The sequence below is a fragment of the Danio rerio genome, chromosome 8 (assembly GCF_052040795.2).
Source record: "Danio rerio strain M-AB ecotype USA chromosome 8, GRCz13ab, whole genome shotgun sequence".
Taxonomy (NCBI): domain Eukaryota; kingdom Metazoa; phylum Chordata; class Actinopteri; order Cypriniformes; family Danionidae; genus Danio; species Danio rerio.
This window is the reverse complement of record NC_141028.1, coordinates 45,665,141-45,690,231: the sequence shown is the minus strand read 5'-3', so window position 1 is coordinate 45,690,231 and position 25,091 is coordinate 45,665,141. Positions and strand designations below refer to the sequence as shown.

The window sequence follows — 25,091 nt, the reverse complement described above, 5'->3', positions numbered from 1 at the left end:
TACTTTCTCCATTAGCAATACTTTCTCCATTCGTATTTGTACACAGCACCATCTAACCTGTATATTAATAACAAATCTGTACATACAACTCAACATCTAGATGTTTTTGACTAACTGCATCTCTGTTTAATGTTTATTATCTTTTTTTCATATTTATTTTGTGTTGTCACTTTATGTACATTGGAAGCTTCTTTGCCCAAAACAAATTCCTTGGGTGTGTGAAGCACACTTGGCAATAAAACTGATTCTGACACACAGCACGGCATTCAGTTCAAACAATGTTTAAACCATTGTGTGCACATGACCCTCCAGAATGGTTTGGTATAGTCCTTGATAATGATGCGTCCATCTAGCACATGTTTTGGGCCTAGGGAATGGCATGATATTGCAGCCCAAACAATCACTGATCCACCCCCATGCTTCAATTTGGGCAAACAACAGTACGCTTCTTTGGGGCTTCTCCAACCGTAACTCTCATGGATATGGGAAAGACAGTAAAAGTGGACTCATACGCGAACAATACATGTTTCAAATTGTCCACAGCCCCAGATTTTTGCTGCTGGCACCATTGAAACCAATATTTGGCATTGGCACGAGTGACCAAAGGTTTGGCCTGCAGTCCGGCCATCTATGTTGAGCCAATAGAAATCCTGACAAACAGTTTTGATGAAAACAGGAGAGTCGAGGTGCACATTAAATTCTGAAGTGAGTTAGGCAGTTTTCAATACAATCTAAGTTGGCACCCAGGCATCCCTTTCAGACAGCTTTCTCTTGCGTCCACAGTTAAGCCTTGTTTATACATCAAAGGATCGGCATGACCCACAGCGCATACAATGCACGTAGCCGTGCATTTATACTTCTGTGTGCTGTTTGTGTTGCTCTGCAATAGCACTTTAGATACGCTAGCTGGCAGTAGGTGTTTATGTTCATCTGTGCTGAGTTTCTTCGCTGTTGTTTTGTTTTTTTCTGAATGCTACTTTAATGTAAAAGTGTCTTAAACTCGCTCATTTTGAGATGGGAATCAGCGGATGTGCAACAACTTTTATCATAAGGTAAACACAAAACAACAGTTTCCATCTGGAGCTCCTTCACGGGACTCCACACTTGTAAACACTCGCTGAGGCTCTCACTTCCGCCTACACTCATCAGCGCAACCCAGCCGACCAAACACAGAGCTGGATACCGTGGCACTTCATACATCACTCGCTGTCTTGGTCACAGATGCACTAGCGAGATGCACACCAACAAGAAGCTGGTTGGTGGCAGTTGCCAAAACTTTCCATCGTATCGATTTCTTTAAAAACAAATGTCCCCTCTCTCTGCAAGGCAATGCATTATCGCTATGAACAATTATAAGGATGTATTCTTTCTCATGAGACATTTTAAGAAGGTTTATCACAAATAAAGGGCTCAAATCTGCAAATATGGAAAGCTCTGAGTTTACCGCGTCCACATTCACTTTCTCTGCAGCATCATATATTGATTTCTCATTATAAATATATTCTTGTTTCATCTTGACAGGTTAATCTCAAGACATGTGCATGTGTGTTTTTTTTATAAAGTTTTTCCAGCTTTCAGTTTTTCAAAGAAGTTCTATACACATGCTGGGTTTACAACAAACGCAGAATTAAGTATTTTCGCAAGTAAATTCCATACAAGTCAATGTAAACGTAAGAACAGGGGCCTGTTTCAGTAAGGAGGTTCAACCAACTCAGAGTTAAAACTTGAACTTTGAGTTGATTTATCGAGAGATTAAAAACTCAAGAGTTTTCAGTTTCAGAATAGCTGATCTGAGTTAGGTCAATCAACTTTGAGTAGACCAACTCAGAGTTAAGCGCGCACACACACTGTGACTATAAAAAGTCATTATCAATGGAGCGCAGATATTACGAGTCACCATGGCAACATCTGAAAAAAGAGATCAGCATTTTTTTCTCCAGCTGAACTTAATGTGCTCATGCAAAGTTATGGTAAATATGACCATATACACATCTACATATACATATAAAGCAACACCACTGCAACAGTGAAACAGAAACAGTTAGTGTGGGAAAAAATAGCTGTTCAAGTTAATGCAAGTTAATTTACATTTAAAGTATTTAAATATTTAAGTATAATAAAATAAGTAATGTAATGTGTCACATTTCTTAAATTTTTACTTGAAAAAGTGGGGAATTGGCTGCAATTATGAAGCTATTTCAGATAATTGCATTTTCAATAACTGCATTAAATTACAGAAATAGGCTACTGCATAGTGTCTACAACAAATTTGTGTGGATGTTTATGTTTCCCAGTTTTACACACGTTGACGGGTTTAAAAGATTTAAAAGTGCACTTGTGTGTCTGCCTTTTTTATTGATTAAGTGATAGAGGTTGATATGACATTTTGAATGTAAGCAGAACTAAAAAACTGTTTTTAGAATGAGTAATAATCCCATTAATCTATTACAGTACATGTCCCAGTTCAGTGAATTTAGGCCTAAGCTAATTATTTATTAAAAAGGGACAAGCCATTCTCGTAAGTGACTTTGTTTTTTGTGTGACTGAAATGTAGGGAATAGCTATGTTTCCATCCAAATATTTTAATTACATTTATGTGCAAAACTGGATTATCGCATAAAAGATGTGCGAACAACGCAGTGTTTCCATCCAACGAGTTAAAGAGAACAAAATTGTCACTTCCTGATTAACTGGCACCACATAGCAAAAGTAAAAACAGAATTTACTGCGGTACAAGAAGCTGCGTCAATCTTTTCTTTAATTAATAAATGCACTTGCGCCTCAGTAGACAATGCGCAATGAACAATACACAATGAACACGTGGGGGCGTTTGAAGCCATGAGACGCAGAGAACAGATGCTCTTGACACGCTCCAGACGCTCTGGAGGTCATTAATAACATAATAACCCTAACTCTGTAATTGTTAAGGCATTTTAGAATGACCAAAACAACATTTAGGATGTTAAAGATTTAGTATGCTCAGCCTGATGGCTTGTCCATTTACACACATTTTCCATCTACATATGATCTCTTACAACAAATTTTTTTTAATGCGCATACTGGAATTAGTTCAATAAAAGTGTTTCCATCGCATTTTTTCTTATCGAATAAACGTTTATTCTCAGTTATGTGAATGTTTTTTTTTTGCGTATTTTCACAAGTTATGTCCATCATGACATTTCCATCAAAATTTTTTTATGTGCATATCCAAAATAAGCATTAAAATAGGTGGGTGGAAACGTAAGGCTAAGGCGAGAAATACGGCTTCGTTTTTAAAAACAGGGAGGAGAGTGACAGAAACTCAGAGTCTAGAGAATAAAAGCTGCTCCTGACCAGGTTAGGTTCACATAGTAAGTTACCACAGTAACTGACTCTGAGTTAAATAGGCTACTGCATAGTCTCTTTCAGAAACAGGCTTGACTTACCGTGCTCGAGTTTAACAAACCTGTCATTTTGAAACGGGAAACCCAGAGTTTCTCTCATTTCAGGGTTAAAATACTAGTTTTCACTTAACCTCCTTTCTGAAACGGGCCCCAGAGGAGGATTACCATCCCGCCTAGCGAACAATACAGAATACGCAATTGATTTGTGTCTTCTGCGTGTGGTGTGAACCAAGCCGTGTTGGCCAATCAGAAAAATAAAAAAACTGTGTACACACTGACGTCATAAGGGCAAAAACTCTGGTTCAAGAGTCCACATGAACACATTGTACCCATATGTTGGGAAAATCTTCACCCTGATCAAAGTTTTCTGAAAATTTTGGTTTCAGTCACAATACTTTGTATTCATGTGACAAACAGCAAAACCGCATACATAAAAAAGTGTGGTTTTGAAAATACCCGAGTTCGTGTGGACAAGGCCTCAGATAAAGTTTGCCTTGAGTACGAGTGACTAGTTATTGAAGCCTCCCCCAGCAGCTCAGTTAAAACAGCGTTTGGCACGCCACTTCACTCTCTCATTCCAAGGAATCAGATTACTAATTTATGACATTTACATTTGTTGGGGTCTTCTGGTTTACATCACTGAAGCTTTCAGCAAGTTTATCCCAAAGAAGGTCTTCAAAACAGACAGGTGGGTAACTACTGTAATGTTTTTGCTGCAGAGAGCAGGCCATGAGCTCTGAGTTTACCACGTTCACTTTTGCTTTCTCTTCAGTTTCATATAGTGATTAGTCAATAAGAACAGGGGTGCCGATTAAGGTGGAAAGTTAGGATGATCATAAGAATCTTTGGGGGCCAATAGAAATGATAAATGCATCTAAAGTTACAGGTGAATGTAGAGTTAAAAATGTATCTTTGCAGAAAAAAAATTCAATTACAGCTTATTTCTGTCTCTATGGTCAAATTACACCCCTCCTCCCATTTTCTGCATAGTTCTGTCCAAACTATGCAGAGAGTCTCAATTTGCTGCTGTGTGTGATCAAATGGTAAACTGTCAAAGCAAAGCCGTCCTCCAGTTAATGCTGTGAAGGCCTGTGAAGAACAGGTGCACGTCATGGGTTTCACATGGAGCTTCAGTCACTTGATTTGGAATGGGGTACTTCAACTATAATGTTTTCAATGGAATTTCCTGATTTAAATTTTGCATTTAGTGTTTTTATTTTAATTTTTTTAGGACTCATAAAAATTAGGCTTGAGGTATTTATTAATGCCTCATAATAATAAATGTTAACCCTACTGCATTTTAAAGGATGGCAATACTAATTATGTTCATTTTTGCATCAACACTTCATACATATATTAATGCAATTTATTAAAATAATATTTTTATTAAAAAAATAAAAAAAGTAAATATATTTTTCAAGTTCATTTTTGGGATACTTTTTGGTCTGAAACATATTAACTTATTGAAGGTCTATTTGTACACATTCCTGACTTGAATTACAGATATTGTTTATAAACATGCTCTGTGGGACTCGTTTTCTGTTTCTGAGGGCTGGGTAAAGGGGAGGTCCTTCATTGCATTTGAAGATTCGATTACGAACACATCAGGAACTGTTTACTTCGTCTGTCACCTCAAGGCAAGTTTCTAATTTGTCACTGTCTGACGTTTTTAGTCTGCAACAGTCACTGTGCTATTCTAAAGTAATGAAATTATGCGACTACAAACCTGCATTTTGAAAGAAGCTCGTATCCTGGCTACTTTATGGCTCAAACAATGTAAAGCAGATATCCGCGTTACTGCAGTCTGCTGAGCTGATAGTGAAACTAACCGTCGATGACTACATTGTATACATAGAACTAAGTATATCCTACTATCAAAGCAAAGTTGAAATTTACTAACAAACCGCAAAACGCGTTTCATTTGTTGCAAGTCTGTTCTACCCCTGAACGCTCTCCAGTATGACGTCAGAGGAAGTAGTCTACGTGGCGCTCAATGCTCCATGGGTGTTGTAGTCCGTAGAAGTGTTACTTTAGAACAAATATACAAATTTACAATATAACCCGCCTTGTAGGAGTAAAATTGTTACATATATTTAAAATGTGGATGAGTCTATCTTGCTTTTACTATTTGTCTATGATTAAGTCTTGTCGCACTGCAGGGTTTATGTTGAGTGAGAAAGGCTTTGTAGGCATGTTCTTCAACAAATCAGTGTTTTGAATGAATGTGTTTACAATGAAAGAAATCTTTGAATTATAACCACCTTTTGATTGTTTGATTTGGAGTGTAAACAAAAATATTTTTTCACCATCACATATAAACATCCCAATTTGGAAAAAAATCATTTCCAGGGGGGAACATATGTTTGCGAAAAATGTGGGGGGTGGGTAGGGGGGTGGTATGTGAACTTCCGGGAGATGTCTGTATGAAATTCACAACAAGCAGAAGGGAGACTGAATAATGTCCATTACAAAAATAAGGGGTTTTAGCTGACATAAAAAGTTAAAGTTCCCGTAAACCGGAAGCTGTGATCGTTATTTTTTTCCTATTGTGATACAGTTCCTAGAGAAATGTATTAGAGAAATTTTAGGCTGTTTCTTAATTCCAAGAACGCAGAGAACAGGCCTGCGTTCTTGTGAAGACCAGGCTTGCCAGGTCGGCTCAGAAGAACGAACTCGGGAGAACGCGAGAACAGAACGTGTCCTGTAAGAAATGAGGGCTGTTTCTCAATATGCGTTCTTCAGCGGTCTTGCATCCTCGTGTTCTCGTGAAACGTCATCATCAGCTGCCTAAGTTCAGTTCCAATACTCAAGACCGCAAGTACGGAGGACGCGTGAAACTTCCCGGATGTGTTCTTGATATCGAGGATGCACCGATGCAGACTTGAGCACCGAACTCGCTCTGGAAGTCCCAGAAGTCATCGCGACTGGAGGTGGGAAGCGCTGCATTTTATTTTGATTTATTATTAAAGTTTAGAGATATGAACTATTTACCTCAGGAGTTTCTCTAAATGAAACGGTGAAAGTAAACATTAACGTGGACATCTTAATAAAGGAATAAACACATTAAGGGTGTTTGTTTGCTGAAATTCGTATTAAAATCTGTTTTATTTATATTGTGCAGAGTATATTTATAATGTTTTTATGCAAAGTATATATTTTGAAAAGGGGAAAAACAATAAATCGTTGTATGGGTGCTGTAATGTTTAAATAATTTACCATTTAAAACACGTGAAGGTCACATGACCATCAGGAAGAACGCAGCATCCCATTTCTCAAAGGACGCGTTCTCTGCCCTCGCCGTCTTCTGAGTTCGTTCTTCCGAGGACACCTGGCAAGACCGCTCTCCACAAGAACACAAGTCCGTTCTCTGCGTTCTTGGAATTGAGAAACAGCCGAGATGTTGCATTCTTCCCTGGTTTTTCCTGATGGTCACGTGACCTTCACGCGTTTTTAACAGAAAATGATTTAAACATTACAGCATTCATACATCGATTTACTTCAATTTTCCCCTTTAACAATATATACTATGCCTAAAGACTTTACAAATATACCTTGCACAATACAAATAAAACAGATTTTAATACTAATTTCAGCAAAATAACACCCTTAATGTGTGTTTTATGCCTTTATTAATATTCTCATGGTAATGCTTACTTTCACCGTTTCATTTAGGTAAATTAAGGGAGGTAAATACGTTATATCTCTAAACTTAAATAATAAATCTATATAAAATGGTGCACTTTCCACCTTTTCCCACCTTTAGTCGCAATGATTTCTGAGACTTTTAGAGTGAGTGCTGCATCGACGTGTCCTCGATACCAAGAACACATTAGGGAATTTTCATGTGTCCTCCATTCTTGCGGTCTTGAGTTTTGGAACTGAACGTTGGCAGTTGATGATGACGTTACACGAGATCACGAGGACACAAGGTCGCTGAAGAACGCATATTGAGAAACAGCCTTAATGACACAACAGTGGGTGTGGCTTGTTTTTTCTACCACTGGTTGAATGAATGTAGCAAAGTAGGAATTTCGTTTAGAAAGATTGAGAAAGGGGTTTTAGAAGAGTTATTACAACCTAACAGACCCCTGCTTAGCATTTCTGTTTATTGTCAAAACTGACAGTTGAACCAGCGTGATTAAATATGTTAGCCCATTACCTCAAAATCACATAATCTGCGAATAAGACTGAAAACAAACAGGAAGTGCATTTTCAAATTTCAATTAAAGGGGCAAACATTTTTTTTCTTAATGATATGCACAGATGAATTGTTCACCACAAAACTGAGTTAACAAAATCATATGGTTAGTTTTGATCTCTTGGGGACTTTAAGTGTTCTGGGACTGTTCCTTAAAGGTTTTTCATTTCTCTTTTGGTGGGAATCAAAAACTAAAACTCATTAAACATTGCAGGGTGTACTTGCAATAAACCAGGGTTACACAAAATATATTAAAACATGGTTTCTATAAAGGGTGTGAACATGACTTATCTTAAATGTTACAATACATTCTTAGGAACACTTTATGTTTTGACCATTTATTTATTTTAGGGGCTTGAAAAGGCTTTAAAACAACATTCAAAAAAGCATTTTTTGAAAACAATTATTTTTGTTTTAATATTTCTTATTATTTTATTATTAATGCCTCTGCACATTTGTGCAGACACAGATTGGGGAGAGCAGGGATAGAAGTAACATGGGATGAAAGTAAAAGGGATTTTCTCAAAGCCCTGACAACATTTGTTTTCCAGTCTATAACAGCACATTTAACGTGCAACCCTTGATAGAGCTGCCAAATATCAGCTGATATCGAGGCCATGTCCCGTGATTTGGTCCGAATTTCAGTTTTAAAGTGCAGAAACTAAATTATTGCAGCAGTTCTTTTTTTCCTTATTACAAGTTGGGTTTCTCTTTTTATGAGTCACAGTAATGATCAATCTACAGGTTATTTAGTGCATGAACACTTACTTAAGTTTGAATTGTCTGAGTTTTTCAATGTTTAAATGACACAAGTTCCTGTAGGGACGAAAGTTATTCATGTCCCATTGTTAACAGACAAATCTTATTTTTCACTTCCACATTAGAGTTTGCAGTGTTTGGATTCAGTTGTTTTTTTGTTTGTTTGTTTTTTTATGTATATTTTCAATAATAATAAAATATTCAAAACTTTTCAGAAAAATGTTAACATTTTGCATTGTTGTGTTGCTTTTGAAACATTTGATGGAACTGAAATTTAAAATCAAAACAGTTTAATATTTTTGCAAAAACAAAAGACAAAATATGTTTGCAGTGAACATCAACAAGGTCATAGTCAGATATATTTAAAAATATTGTTTTGTTACTTTCATCTCTGCTGTTGGGGTCATAGATAACAATGTGCAGTTTTTCTACATTGATACAAAATAACACCGGCTTTTAATAGAGCACTTTTGTGAGTCAGTAACCACACCAAAATATATATTTCTGAAAGTTAATTATTTTTTTTAATTGTTTTTATTTTATTTTTTTTTTATTTTTTTTTTTTATTTTTTTTACTTTCGTCCCTGTTGCGTAAACTTAAAGTATTGCTGTCTGAATTAAATTAAAATGAAAGGGAAAGCTTTTGGTTTAGGCTTGTTTTCCTGTCATACAGCACTCTGCTTTGAATGTTTAGGTTGAAAGCTTGAATAACAATAATATCCCTTTTGCACACAAACACATACAAACACAAAAATGATAATTGTAATATAAAGATTATTAAAATAAAAGCACTAGCTTGTCGCCCCCATTGGTAAACGATGTTAACTGCACCGATACTTATTTAAACGTATCATTTATTTATTTATTTACTTACTTATTTATTTATTTATCTATTTATTTTATCATGCTATATTTAATTTATTTATTGTGAACGCATAAAGAAGACTGAATCCCCATCACTACTGCCCGTGGCACCTCTTCTTTACCTGCATGCATAATGAGTTAGCTGTATGGCTCGAAAAGTATTATTAATAATTATTATTTTGCCTAATAATAATACTTTGAATTATTGATATTTCCGTTACAAGTAGAAGTTTTGATATTAACCCTATACTAATCATGTGTCAGGATTTAAGCAAGCAATCAGTGAGTTAGCTGTGCGTCTTGGTTATATAAACGCCCAGATTTCAATGATGAGACGCAGGACGTCTGTCATGTTGTTTTCTGCCCGGTTGCGTTCGGCATTATGGACGTCGCCTGACAGCGCTTTACGGACAGAAGGGCAGGACTAGAAACTGCAATGAAACACATCGACAGGGAGGTGTCTGAGAGGCAAGTGTAGAGGCAGGAGAGCTGGCAAACGCCGGGCGGAACAGTCGCTGCTAATCTGACAGACCAGAAGTGCCGCGAAGCTCTCGGTAAATATGCGATTGAATGAGCGTCATTTGCCCATTGACTCGTTATTTTTGCATGCTGGGTGTTTTTATGTAAATTGTTATGTTGATGGGTTTTCCTTTTCTTTGTTCTTTTATTATTGCACGCATTCCCCTGCTGTTACTCCCTCTCTCAATCTGTCTGTTGACAGCCGCCGCGTTATAACGCGTGTAATATACCCTAGGTTTGTTTTTATCACGCATCTCTACTATCCTGTCAGGGCGCATTCCATCTGAAGGATCCTAATGCAACAGCAATGCAACAATTCCCTGTTGTCTTTGTGTCGGCCAATTAGGCTCAAATATGTTCCTGCAGGTTTATGTATGCTTTTAATGCAGGTATATGGCTTGGAATTCTCTCATGACTCATGATTTTTAGAAAGTGCAGTGCGGAGGTGTTGCCAAAACTGAATTTCAGATGCCATTCCTGTCTTTGTGCTGCGGTCTCTATCAGGCTGCTGGTCGGTCTGTGAGTGAGGGTGGGGAGGGGGTTGGTGAAGTAGCCGGAATGTGTGTGGGTGGGTGGTATATAGAAATGATCATGTGGTCAACCCAGGCCATCAAGGCAGGTGTGATGCAGTTTGGCTTGACGGCAGCGTCTATGCACAGATACTCTCTGCTGCACTTTATCACAAAATGTCCTTTATATCTGTTTCTTTCTTTCTCCCAGGTGCCCTCGGGCTCACTGTGTCTGTTGGTTGGGATCAGGAGGCGAGGAGCAGCTGAAGCATCTCTCAGAGGCACACTGTCAACATTTCCAAAAGCACTGAAACCAAAGCAGCAGTCACGTTATTTAAGCACGAATTAAACCGATTGCATAAAAAGCTTCTTGATGAGGCAGGAAAATGAAGCAAGAACAGGAAGCGAAGGCGGTGTTGCTGGACTGAAATACCAAATCAAGCTCTTCAATGCGCAACCCAACCAATTAGAGCACCCTCAATCAAATCTACATGTACGTCTGAGCGTGTGTGTCTGAGCTAGCGCTTGAATCTATGTTCTTATGCAGGGATGGAGTGGTCTTTAGAGCGGATGAGGGAATGGGTGGCAGGTGGCATGCAGTCGGTGCGAGAGTGTGAGTCCAGCGCTCTAGGCACTGCTCTTTGTCTCGCCCTTCTGTTTATCTGGTACTGCTATCGTGTGGGATGTGAACACACCAGCCCATCTCTCCGTGGCGGTTTCAGCCCTGAGCCGCGTGTTGGCGCTGTACCTGGCGTTCTGGCCTCAGAGCTCTCGTCCCGTGGAGGCTCCTCCAAACTCCGGCAGATCGGTGGGGTTGGAGGAGGTGGAGTCAGTGATGAAGAACTCAATGGGTTTGCCTACTGCCAGTCCTCAGAATGCTTCCGGTGCACCAAACCTGGTGAAGGCCTGAACCAGCGGCTCTACCACAGCCTGCAGGAGTACGCCAAACGCTACACCTGGGCTGGCATGGGCCGCGTGCACAAGGGCGTACGCGAACAAGGCCGTTATTTACTCTGCAGCCGTCCGTCTATCCAAAAACCTGAGGTTTTCTTCTTGCCAGACCTTCCCTCAGCTCCTTTCTTCTCCCGGGAAGCGCAGAAGCATGACGTGGAGCTCCTGGAGAGAAGTTTCCCTGCACTTCTGGCTGAGTTTGAAAGTGTATACCGGCTGCCATCCAGTCGGACCGGCTCTTCACTTCCACCTGGCTGGAAAGCCAACAGTACACCCCGTGGCCAGTGGTGGACCTTCTATCTGGTGAACCAGGGTACTCCAATGGTGCTGAATGCCAGAAGGTGTCCACGTACATGGAGGGTTCTTGGGCAGCTCCGTACTTTTATTGCCAATAATGTGTTTGGAAATGCCTGCTTCTCTGTGCTCAGTCCAGGATCCACCATCACTGAACACTACGGCCCCACTAATGTACGCCTGCGCTGCCATCTTGGTAAGAGGTTAATGGATTGGAATATATGAACACCACCAGTCAGAAGTTTGGGCTCATCCACTCGTCGTTTATCTTAGCCTACGTGTTTTTGGGAAAAGCCAAATATATTGCATGGGCCAAAATATATATATTTTTTTATATTATGCCAAAAATCATTAGGGTATTAAGTAGAGATCATCTTACATGGAGACATTTTGTTTGGTAAAACAATCTAAACGCAATTCAGTAATATGGCTATAATGAAATTTGGACAACTTTAAAGGTGATTTACCAGCTGATTCGAGTGTTATCACGAAATTAAAATGGCGTTTTCAGTGGTTATCAGCTGATAGATACAGGCCAGTAGGGGCCTTCTGCGTATACTGGTAGGCTCCAGGTTCTAGGTTATCCACATGGTTAATCAGCTATAAATAACATACAGGAAGTTAAAGAGAATTATATATATTACTTATTAAATTTTCCAATAATTGTTTTCTTTTAATGTCCACTCCAAACCTAAACCCAACTGCCACAGTAAGGTAAAAACAGATCTGTATTTGGAGTCTTCTCTATTAATATAGTTGATTAACCATGTGGATGGATAATAATAGCCTTCTGAGCCTACCAGTATGTGCAAAGCTATATCTATCAGCTAAAAGCCACTGGTAACGTCTATTCAATCGAGTGATAACATTCGAAGCGGGCGTGATTTTCTTAAAAGTTAGATTTTTCTAAACGATTAGATTCCAGATGGAGTTGCATCTAATAGCCAAATTTAGACCACACTTGTCAATGTATTTTTTCCAGCTTTCAGATGATGTATAAATCTAAATATCTGAATAAACACTTATGACTGGTTTTGTGATCCGGGGTCACATTTGTCATCATATTTTAGAGTAACTCAAAAAGTGGTATGGAAATCTTACAAATATAGGTTGGGGTCAGTAAGAGTTTATATTTGTATTTTGAAAAACTGAAATTATTAATCAGGCATGCATATAATATAGATTCCTAGTTATCAATGTCCTCTAGAAATGTTTTTTCAACATCGAAAGTGGAAGATATTTAAAGCAGAAAATCAGCATATCATGTGACACTGAAAACTGAAGTGCGGCAGCTGAAACATTTTGTTTGCCATCTTATTAATATTGCATTTCAAAATGTATTGAAATAGAGAACAGTTGTAATATTATTTCATAACATAATAATTTTTACTGCATTGAATAAATAAGCAAATAAAAAACTACATGAATAAAACATTTTTTGAAACTTAAATTAAATCCAATTTATTAAACAGTAATTTGCATTAACATATCAATAAATATTTCAGATTATTTTAAACATTACGTAAGTAGTTTAAATTTAAACTGGACACATTTTGAATACTGTAACCTTAGTATAAATAAATAAATAAGTCGCAAGGATATTTTCCTAGTGTTGGGTTGCAGTTGGAAGGGCATCTGCTGTGTAAAGCATATGCTGGACAAGTTAGTGGTTCATTCTGATGTGATGACCCCTGATTAATAAAGCAACCTATCTGAAAAGAAAATGAATGAATGAAAGTTTGCAAGGAAACTAATGTAGAGGCAGATTTTATTTTCTATCAAACGGATTTTCAGGCGCAAAACTTTAAATCAAACGTGCCCAAACATCTGACAGGTATTGTGTGTTTTAAACCACTTTGATGCACTATCTGTCTGTTTAAGGTATAGTCATTGTGTGTGTGTGTGTGTGTGTGTGTGTGTGTGTGTGTGTGTGTGTGTGTGTGTGTGTGTGTGTGTGTGTGTGTGTGTGTGTGTGTGTGTGTGTGTGTGTGTGTGTGTGTGTGTGTGTGTGTGTGTGTGCAGGACTGAAGGTGCCCTCTGGTTGTGAGCTGGTAGTCGGTGGAGAGCCGCAGTGCTGGTCTGAGGGAAGCTGCCTGCTGTTCGATGACTCTTTTCTTCACACTGCATTTCATGATGGTGAGAAAGACAAACAATGCATTGCCTAAATGTAATAGATAGTAGAGCACAGGCCTTTGATATAAAATAAAGAGTGCAGTGGTGGTCAGCTGATATGAATTTTTAATGCCGAAAAAAAACATTCAGTGATGCTGACATCTTATGCAGCAGTCTGTCTGACACAATCCCTATCAAACTATACATGATCTTACATTATTTAGTTTAAACATATAAAGGTTTGAATTATACATTTTATATATTTCAGATATTTAATATATTTAAAAATACAGGTTTATATTAACTTTAAAAGGAATTTCTTGACTCTGTACTGTTTATTAAATAATAGTAGACTACCTGACAAATGTCTTGTCGCCTATCCAAGTTTAAGGAACAACAAATAATAGCTTGACTTCTAGTTGATCATTTGCTATCAGAAATGGCTTCAATGAAAGACAAATCTTCATCTTACCAAAGACATGCTCAATAATTTTCATCTCTGGTGACTGGGCTGGCCAATCCTGGAGCACCTTGACTTCTTTGCTTTCAGGAACTTGTTGATGTTGAGGCTGAAGTATGAGAAGAAGTGCTATCCTGCTGAACAATTTGCCCTCTCCTGTGGTTTGTAATGTCTGTTTGTAATGGGCAGAACAAATGTCTTGACACCTCAGGCTGTTGATGTTGCCATCCACAGTGCAGATCTCTTACTGAATGTAACCCCAAACCATGATTTTTTCCTTTACCAAACTTGACTGAATTCTGTGAGAAACATTTTCTATACGGGTTCCAACAGGTCTTCTGCTGCATTTCTGATGATTGGTATGCAGTTCAACAGATGATTCATCAGACAAATCTATCTTCTGCCACTTTTCCAAATGACCAACTGGAAGTCAAGTTATTATTTGTTACACTTACAACTGGGATCGATGACAAGACTTTTGTCAGGTAGTCTAAATAATATAATAATAGTATTTTGCACATATAGAGATGTGTAAAAATAGATGTTAACTATAAATAAAAAATATATTTTAAAATATGTGTAAATTACAGTTTTATCAAATTATAACTAGTACTGATTATTTATATATATATATATACACACACACACACACACACACACACACACACATATGTATATACACACACACACACACACACACACACACACACACACACATATATATATATATATATATATATATATATATATATATATATATATATATATTAGTGCTGTCAATCGATTAAAAAAATTAACTAAATAATCACACCTTTTTTTTAAAAATTAATCGCGATTAATCGCATTTAAAATAATGAAACTTGTAATTTTGGCTATTCAAATGGAAAATTAATGTAAACGCAAAACAAAAACTATTTAAATTTAAAATATAATTGTTTATTAGAATTAAAATTCAAAATTTAATTGTCTAATAAAATTTTTGTTTAACTTGTAACACAGATTTCCTCATGTAAACAACATACCCACAATAAACCATCAAGATCCTGGCTTGACAGCCATATTTATTAAAGAAATTAAAACACAGGCATGTTAATGACATTTAAATTTCAAAACAATCAATGCCAATAAAGAAAACATTGATTTCCATGTTGGATTCTAAGTGGACTGCAAAAAAATGCCAAAATACAGGAATTGCAGATATGGAAAATGAAAAATTATAATAATAAACTATAGAATACAAACTGTTGCACTCATTGTAAAGTTTTGTTGCTGTGAGTTGAGAACATTAGTTATAGAGTAGAAACAATTTTGCTTAATCCTCCTTTACATTCATCCAGTTGCTAAGACTAGGAGTATCCAGCAAGTGCACAGAGACTCCCAAATGCCCGCAAATGAGTGATAATTTCTCGCAAACCGGTCGTTAAATACATTGCACACCCCTCTCCCCCGCATCCCTCCTAGCTCTTCAGGTAGCCTATGTCGCGCGCAACTCACCCCCACCGTCCTTCAGGTACGTCTCACGCGCACACGCCCCTACTCAGATACGTCGCTCACTCCACCCCTGACACCCTTCAACGGGCCTGACACAGACACAGACAGACACACACACAATGCACTGCAGACGTTTTGGCCCCAACGGCCTTCCATACTGGAGCAACTCCCCTCAGATTTGCTTAAACTAAGCGTCCTAAAGTATTACTGTATTTCACAAGGACTCTGACACAACAACGCGAAGCATACGCTTTCGTTGCTTTTAATGATTAAACACGCTAAACTTGGAGGCCTCATGCTGAAAGGCAGAGTAATGCCCTGTCTTTGACAGCTCGCGACTTCACCAGAGACTTTCTGAGTGCATTCACATAAGACACCAATACTCCGATTTTAATATGGTTAAGATTATACTCTTAATAAAATTCTACCGTGTAGCCTAAGCAGTGATTTTAATACCTTAAAGGAACACAGAGTCACGAAATGCGGAGGATTTTGTTTCTGTTCGCCATGCGGTATCAACTTACAACAGAAGTCGAAAGTTAAAAATTAAACACCCGAAATTTCATGAAACTTTGGAGAGCCTGGTGATGCGACTAATTGTTTTATACTGAAACTTGCCTTCAAAAAGTGCTTCCTTGGTCTTATCCACATTTCTTGCATGTTAAACACATGTCCACCACAACAGAAAGTAAGAAAAACCTGCAATTGCGTAAATTTTTTTTAACGCGTTATTTATTTATTAATTTATTTGTACCGTTCGGTACAACCTCCGGTTCAATATGCGCTTGTGAATTGCGGTTTTCTCGGTTTTGCGTTTAAATAATTTATGTGTATTTTTATATCTCCCCGAATTAAGTGTTTGCTTGTAAGTCCATAAGCTGAGATGAGGAAACTCTTATATATCCAAATATCCAATCACTATGCTTTAAAGTTAGGGGGCGCTTGACCATCATTCAACACTTTAACATGGCAAGCGGCGGTGAATTGAGGCTGAGGCAACAGTACAAGGAATCGCCGGCGAAGTGAGTTAACAGTACGAGGAAGCGCCGGCGTCTTTCAAATCTGCGGTGTGAGGACATTTCGGTTTTGCCAGTAAGTATAATGCCAATAAAAGAAAAAAGGTGAACAAAAGATAACTGTGTGCAAGCATTGTTTTACATGTATAACCATGACTGCACATCTGCAGCGCCATCACCCAGCAATATCACTGTCTGAAGGCAGGATAGCAGAGAAGGTAATAAAGTCCTCCAAATAGCAACACTCTCTTGCTGAATCTTTTAAGCAAACATACCCAACTGGTTCCGAGAGACACATAAAAATAACAAAGGCAGTGTGGGTGTTTATTGCTAAATATTTGCAGCCGTTTTCGGTAATGGGAGATATGGGCTTCTGTCATCTCATAAAAGCACTCAATCCGCGTTACAGACTTCAGTCTCGCATTTTTTTCAGCACAAAGATAATTAGGATGGTTTATTTATGTTTACTTAAGTACAAATATGTTTATTTGAAATGGCCAACTTATCTTTAACTTCACATGTATGTTGATTTTCAAAATGTAGGAACGTGTGTTCCCCAGTTTGTACATGGGCTACCAACAGCTGTGAGATTTCAGTGTTATTTTTTTTTAATACAATACACTAGGAACTAGTGTACTTTTCTTGGCTTTTAAGTAAAACCAAATGCGTATTGCAATAAATTATTTTTATTTTTTCCCCTTAACCTCTTACTGTTCCTATTGCATATAGAATAAAAAAACACATTTCAAGCCATATGAACCAAATATATATATATATATATATATATATATATATATATATATATATATATATATATATATATATATATATATATATATGTGTGTGTGTGTGTGTGTGTATGTGTGTGTGTGTGTGTGTGTGTGTGTGTGTGTTAATCAGTGAATGTCTCATTATTTCTGAATATGACATTGTCACAGTTGATATAGTGCAGCATACTTGGCAATCAAGCATTTATAGTTGCCTATGCATGTCCAACAACTTATATAATAAAATAATTACTGCAACTGCGTTTCAGTTATTCGACAGAACTGTTAAACAAATCTAGTAAACTATAAAGAATAATGAAAGCTTTTACACACTGGGTTCTCTGTTTTGTTAAATATGAAGAGTTACTTATCACATTTACCAGTGCATGGCCTAGAGGAGAGGGGGTTGGGGGTTCTGGTGGTTTAAACGACCCAACCCCCACTGCCAAAGGTCCAGAATTTGTCCCATACATGAGCTCTTTTGTCTCGTTTTGACTGCTATACCATCACAATTGTGGGGGAAAATCTTAGTTCACCGTTTACCATCAAACTGGCCTAATACTGGTGTCACATGTTTTTGAATCAGCAAATCAGTGTGTGAGCCGAATGCAAACAATACTTTTATTTTACTTTTAATTTAATGATTTCCTAAAACATATAGTTTCATTACTTTTGCTGATTTTAAGGGTTAGTTCAACCCAGAATGAAAATATTATTCTCATTTCCTCAGCCTTTAGTCAGTAAGCAAACGAAGGCTTTAGTCAGAAAGCAAATGAAGATGTTGGGCATTCACTGCAGCTAATTATTTTTCATGAATCCAGCATACAGCTAGGAGACAAATTGTGCAATCTACCTGAGACATGATCTATGTAGTAGGTCATCTTTTATTTTAATGTTGTTGAATGTAGAATATCATTTCTCAAGTAACATATTTTTAACCTTAGACTTTATTTTTGGAACACAAAATGACCAAAAAGTGTCAAGCGCTAAAAAAGCAGTCCATTTCATACTAAAAAAATATTTACTTTTTCTCGCTTTTTACAAGAGAAGCTGAAAAAACAGTGAAGCTCCTCATTATTTATTGATATTATTGTTAAATTTTGTTATTATTCAGATGATCAAATTTTAATTTTTGTGGGAATATTCTAGCCAGTTTGTTAATAAATGAGCTACAGTTTTTGATTTTAAACAAGTTTTAAGAGAATTCTGTAATATTTCTGTTTATTTATTTATTTTTTTATAGAAGGTCTAAGCAATTTGTACTATACTAATGTACACATTGACATAGCATATTTCTTCATCTTACATTTAAAATACTACTCTCTATGAACAGTACAAATCTGTATTATAAAGCATGCAGTTTGAATGAATATTTAAAAAAAATAGAAATATAATTTGGTATGTTATTTGACAAAATTAGAACATTTGTTTTGGTACATCAAAAATAATGCACATTATCAGCCAACAAACTTCTAAGCAAAATAGTAGATAAAATGGCACTAAAATGAATTATTTTAATACATAAAGAATAATAACTAAATTAACAGTGACAGGAATACCTGCAGAAAGATACACTTTTTTAGAAAAACAACTCCTTACACCATGCAAGCTGGCTGTATGCTGCAGCAAAAAAGAAAAACTTATCAAAGTCAATAATTAAGTATATATATATATATATATATATATATATATATATATATATATATATATATATATATATATATATATATATATGCACATTTTGAGAAAAGTGTTCGTTAAACAGAAAACGGGGAAAAAATAAACAGGGGGGGGGGGGGGGTAATAATTCAGGGGGCTAATAATTCTGACTTCAACTGTGTATATATATATATATATATATATATGTATATATATATATATATATATATATATATATATATATATATATATATATATATATATATATATATATAATATGCATATTCTTTTGATTTCATAATCAATTAGATTTGGGTGAACAGACTTTTAACATTGTCATAGAAACCTCTCTGATTTGACAGATTACAGTGATAGATAAACCTGTCTGATGAAACTTGCATTTTAGCATGATGAAAAAGTTTTTAAAGAAATAGTTCATTCCAAAATGAAATCATGTCATCATTTACATACATTTAATATTATTTATGACCATTATTTAGATACATTTACATTATTTACTGCAATAAGTGTTTGCTGTTTTTTTACTCACCCTCAGGCCAGACTTTTTGTTCTCCAGTTTAACATGAAAATTTTTAACTAAAACTGTGGTCAGCAGAGAATCCATAAATCCCAGTAGTCAATGACTAGCAGCACTTGGAAAGTCAAAAAACAAATACAAGCAAAACAAAATAATTACCCATGGCTCCTGACAATACATTGAGGTTTAATGAAGCAAAACAATTGTTCTACAGTTTTTGCCAAAAATTCTCTTTAAGTCTTGAATGGCCCTGAAAGAGATTGATGTTTATATGTAAATAAGAGTCCAATTAAAATGTTTGGGTTACCAAAATCCCTGTAAATACAGGATGGATGAAAAGAGTTCATATTTCTAATATAGCCTTTTGTGGCCAATGCTTGACAGTGGCTTGTGGACCTTTCCCTGATCCCAGCGTCTTCTTTCTCTCTAACTTCTCATTCTGTCATATACTGTACCCTAGCTAAAAAAAAGTCATGTAGTCGATCCCAGTTGTCATTCATTCGTTTATTTTCTTTTCGGCTTAGTCCCTTTATTAATCTAGGGTTGCCAACGTGGAATGAACCATCAACTTATCCAGCATATGTTTTATGCAGTTGTTATGACCTAAACCGGTCACCAGAAACAAGTAGAAGACGAGTGCAATTGCGGTAGAAAAACATATTTATTTACTCAATTCAATAGTCATGTTGCTAGCCCTACTCAGGTCCAAGACCGACCCTAGACGAAAGATGATGACCAGATTCCATCTGCAGCCCCCCTTCCTCACGTCCGAGACAGACACGCTATTTTAGCAGGGCAAATCAACCATACACCGCTGTTTTCAATCAGCTGGACCTGTAACACACAGACACACGCAGACACACACAGACAGACGCCCATACCTCAACGAAAACAACCACAAGGGGTCGTCACACAATGAATGCCTTTCCAGCTGCAACCCAACACTGGGAAACACCCATGCACTCCTATTCACACACACACACACACACTACGGACAATTTAGCTTACCCATCTATGCCCACCTATAGTTTTAACAAACATATTTTAGAACTTGCTATTTTTATAAAAATAAAAATCAAGAAAGAACCAGATGAAAAAAAATTAAAATATTCAATACGAAATATGATCTGTTGCTGATAATGCTAAATACAGAAATCTTGTACACTATATCATATATTTTCAATTAATGATTCAAAAATTCACACATAAAACTTTGTTTCGTTATAGATGGATCATTTTTGAAAACCTATTTAGTGACACAATTTTGATGGTTGTTTGTCGACACCCATTGGTTACACAATGTAATTGCTTTCACCAGCGTCAAGTGAATTTAATGGGGATTTTAATCTTTACCATATCCCAGTTCTTCTGTGATATTTAGTTATTTGTAACTCACTGAAAAAATGTGAAAACTGAATCTCTTTTGCAGCGCTTATTAGAAGGATTAATAAACATATGCAAATCATTATTATCATTTATCATTCATGTTACATGGGTTTGAATTGAGATTTCAATCTTTTTATTGTTTAATTGTGCAGCTTTACATAGAACACATTAATGCAGGCTAAATAAACAGTGACAGAAAACTTATTTAACTAATAGCCTAAGAAAGCAGTTAGGCAGGTCCCACCACAACTTTTTCCGTCATTGCTATATTTTACAGGGACACCAAAATGCTTTCATACACATGATTTGAATGACGCAGGAAGGGATCTATCTGCAATTGTTAAAAATGTTGGATGTTGGTCACTGTGATCCGTACACCCCTAATATATATATATATATATATATATATATATATATATATATATATATATATATATATATATATATATATATATATATATATATATATATATATATATATATATATATATATATATCCCTGTTGTCAGATGGCCAGAAAGTGATCCATTTTTTTAGAAATTGGTAAAATATTTATGTCTGTGATGCAGCAAGTCCGGAGACTGTTGTGTAGACCATGATTTTTTTTTTATATATAAAAATGACTTTAATGTGAGATATAACAAAAAAAAATTGTCAAAAATAAATATTTTCTCAATTCAAATAAGTAGCGGCTTGGAACCAGAAACAGTATTTCATACGTCACTACTTAACAAGCAGATATAATTCATAAAATTAATCAGTTAATTAGTTTAAAGGAAGCTTGTATAATTAATGGAGTTTAGTCAGCCCAAAAATTCCTATTATTAACCACTCTGAACACACCCAGCAGGCACAGGTCGTCAACATGACGTCAGATTGACATTGTACCCCAACGTCGTGAAACATTGCATTCAGGCCGACGTCAATGTCCAACTTCAGAAAAATGTTGCATTTTGGTTACTTTCCCACACAACCTACAAACAACAAAATATTACTGTCTAATGATGTTACAGCTTGACGTTGTGTGAACCAATATGACGTCAATCAGACGTTGGATTTTGGTTGCCAAACCAGACAAATAAATGTCAGTTTGACATCAATATGATGTTGTATTAAACGTTGGCTCGACATTGGATTTCGGTCACTTTAAAACACAACCTAAAATCAACAAAATATCAGCATCATTTCAAAATAATGTCCTTAGATGCTTTTATGCAAGCAATTATGCATAAAAATGTTGTAAGAAATTGTCATTTACATAAAAAATCCCTTTACTGTGTGCTCAGGTTCTGCAGAAGACGGCCCAAGAGCGGTATTCATGGTAGACCTGTGGCATCCAAACGTGGCCGCAGCTGAAAGACAGGCACTGGACTACATCTTCACTCCCGGCCGCTGAAGGAGAGCAGCAACAAGCAAAGGGTCAAAGATTTCCATTGTATCAACAGAACGAATCGAGTGCAAAGGGAAAGACAGGAGTGTGGAGAGAACGTCGCTCTCTTCCTGTAGTACAGTATACGTACCTTTACTCTCACTTTCCCTCCTGGCACTGCTTCAGTAGAGACTTTGATGTACCGTCACTATTGTACATTATCAGTGTTTACAGACCTCCTTGAGTCTTAACCATAGCAAAAACCTGCTGTTGAACTGTGCTTGAGACTAAGCCCTCGCGTAGATCTTACAATTTAGCTGCAGGGTCACATTATAATCAATATCTTTACACCTGACAGTCAATCGCACATGGAAATGCACTTTGTTTTTTGCTAAGCCTGGTCACTAAAGTCAGGTGGGATTGTATAGGAAGCACAGTACATTGTTTGGTCTGTACATTTTTACCAAGGTTAGGCTCACAGAAGCTAAGCTAAACAGTCGTAAAACTGGCACATGCTGCAGAGACAAGAGATTTGACATTTGCTGTAAAGCTACGTGGATATATGGCAGAGATGTTATGCGAAGCGAACTGAAGCACTACCAGCTTTTGTGTAAACTGACCTCCATTAAACGCACTATAGCGGCACGTATTTTGCTGCCACCAAGAAGTCAGGGTCGGATGGAAAGTATATGAGCACATCAAATCAGCCTGCTTTCCACTTTACTCTTTCCTAACCTTGATTTCTTTTAATGAATTGAATCGAAACGCGGTATCAATCGCTTTGTAACTCTGTGAAACTAAAGAGAGACACGACGCTTACTGTTTTCGGAAAAAAAACAACAACAACAATGTTATGGCTGTTAATGTGTGCTATTGGTTCAACTTTATTGTGCTTTGTCGTGCTGCTTGTTAGCAGAGCTTTCGTGGTTGTTGCATTGATATTGGTACATTCCTTTTGTAAGACGACAGGCCGTTTTGAGACAAGTTTCGTGAGAAGTGACATTTTATATCGTTGTGAAACTTTTTGGAGTTGCCGATCAATTTTAAGACAACGTTCCTACTTCCATGTTTTGCGAAATTGTGTGCCATGGACTCACTTTGCAATTCTGTCGATTTAATAAAGAACTCAATTTAATATTGCTTTTCTTTGTGGTCGTGCTTTATGTTTTAAAATAGTATAAGTCGACGGGGTGTTTTGTATTGATGCAAATCAACAGCGGGTGCATATGAAAACGAGATCTGCATCAGTTTGAGGGTTGGTGACGTGATAATCGCACGTCAAAAGGAAAAACAAGATTATTCTGCTTACCCTACTGGCAGAATATTTTGCTTGTTTTAAGGAAAACTCACTTAATATTTGCACATTATGTTGGCGCCAATAGCCTAGTGGTTAGTGCGTCGATACATAGCACTGAGGTGCTCGCAGCGACCTGAGTTCGATTCCCGTCTCGAGTTCCTTTGCTGATCCTTCCCCTATCTCTGCTCCCCACACTTTCCTGTCTCTATATCTCCACTGTCCTATCAATAAAGTTGAAAACCCCTAAAAAATAGTTTTGCCAATATATACATATATATATATATATATATATATATATATATATATATATATATATATATATATATATATATATATATATATATATATATATATTGGCAAAACTACTAAATCAAGTTGCCCTTTGGTGTGACACCCCTATTTATTGAAAATATCCAACATGTAATAGAGAAAAAATATTCATAATTTCATATAAATAAATATTACTATATGAAGATAAGTTTTCAGTAATGATGGTAAATCACTTACACAATTTGGATATTATAAAGAGTTTTGTTTTGTTGTGTTTTTTTTTTCCATATTAAGGTACAGTTGAGTAAAAAACGGTGAAGGTATTGATAAAGTTATTATATTTCCTCAAACATCAGACATCAAACTACATATATATATATATATAACAATTCATTCCTCAAAAAAAAAGTGTTTTACAAAAAAAAAGCATTGTTACTGCCTATTTTTTAACTACTCTTATATCTCTTATATGCAGTTTGGATACATTTTAAAGCAACATGCTGGATGTTTGGAGGATTTTTTAGTATATGGGGGTGGTAGATGGATGGGTAGTGCTGCAAACGGCAGCCATTATCAGACTGCAGCACTGGAGATTTACATAACTAACCTCTTTTGCTAACACCGAGGGGAGAGAGAGATAAACACCAGATGAATGAAAGCGTAGATAAAAGGCAGATGCGATCCACATACGGTTGTCCATATAGTGTTTTGCAGAGGTTGCAGATTCAGCATCCATAATACTGCATAAAATCATGAGTATGGTATTAAAAATAGCATTGATACCAGTGTAAAAGCTTGCATAAGATGGGTTTCTTATGTAATTATTAATAATGTTGTCACAATATTCTGATGAATGGTTTGATCAGTGAAATGGGACCCTGGACTACAAAACTAGTCATATGATTGTACGGGTATATTTGTGAAAATCGTTAAAGATTAAGTTAAAAAAATGATATTAGATAAAGCTCATGTTCCATGGTGATATTTTGTATACATCCTACTATCAATACATCAAAACTCTAATTTAAATTCAGAATTTAGTTGTTGTTTTTTAAAGACTCAAATTACAGATCTTAAATAGTTGTTTTTCAGTCAAATATTATAACAGCTTATCTACACTATAAAAATGCTGGGTTTCACACAATTCCTTCAATCTGTCCCAACACAAATCCATTAAGTTAGCTTAATCATTTTTACAAATTTAAGTGGATTGAAAATAAAACGATTAAGTTGTCCCAAAAAGAAATAA

The 25,091-nt window shown here is 36.4% G+C and overlaps 2 protein-coding genes across 5 annotated transcripts in view; one reads left to right on the top strand and one right to left on the bottom strand.

The window, feature by feature from the left end:
- Positions 1-5,359, bottom strand: part of ggt5a (gamma-glutamyltransferase 5a) — a 34,849-nt gene extending 29,490 nt beyond the window's left edge. Inside the window, exon 1 of the mRNA XM_087263744.1 lies at positions 5,110-5,359. The gene's annotated coding sequence lies outside the window, so the exon portion shown is untranslated. The remainder of the gene's footprint in view (positions 1-5,109) is intronic.
- On the top strand, positions 4,958-23,410 carry asphd2 (aspartate beta-hydroxylase domain containing 2). 4 transcript variants are annotated; one of them, XM_087263745.1, is made up of 4 exons: positions 4,958-5,020; positions 10,444-11,673; positions 13,500-13,613; positions 22,193-23,410. In XM_087263745.1, exons 2-4 carry the CDS (start codon positions 10,782-10,784, stop codon positions 22,300-22,302), a joined length of 1,116 nt encoding a protein of 371 aa, XP_087119871.1. In that variant the 5' UTR covers positions 4,958-5,020; positions 10,444-10,781; the 3' UTR covers positions 22,303-23,410. The 4 variants fall into 4 exon arrangements, 2 of the variants coding, with proteins under 2 accessions (XP_087119871.1, NP_001073514.1); NM_001080045.1 differs by lacking the exon at positions 4,958-5,020 and adding an exon at positions 9,710-9,758; XR_015497240.1 differs by lacking the exons at positions 13,500-13,613; positions 22,193-23,410 and adding an exon at positions 12,378-13,403 and having other exon boundaries at positions 10,444-12,180.
- The last annotated feature ends 1,681 nt before the right edge of the window (positions 23,411-25,091 follow it).

Coding starts and splice junctions, on each gene's coding strand:
- asphd2 (XM_087263745.1), top strand. CDS start 10,782: ATGGAGTGGTCTTTAGAGCGGATGAGGGAATGGGTGGCAGGTGGCATG. Junction 11,674..13,499: donor ACGCCTGCGCTGCCATCTTG/GTAAGAGGTTAA, acceptor GTGTGTGTGCAG/GACTGAAGGTGCCCTCTGGT. Junction 13,614..22,192: donor TCACACTGCATTTCATGATG/GTGAGAAAGACA, acceptor CTGTGTGCTCAG/GTTCTGCAGAAGACGGCCCA.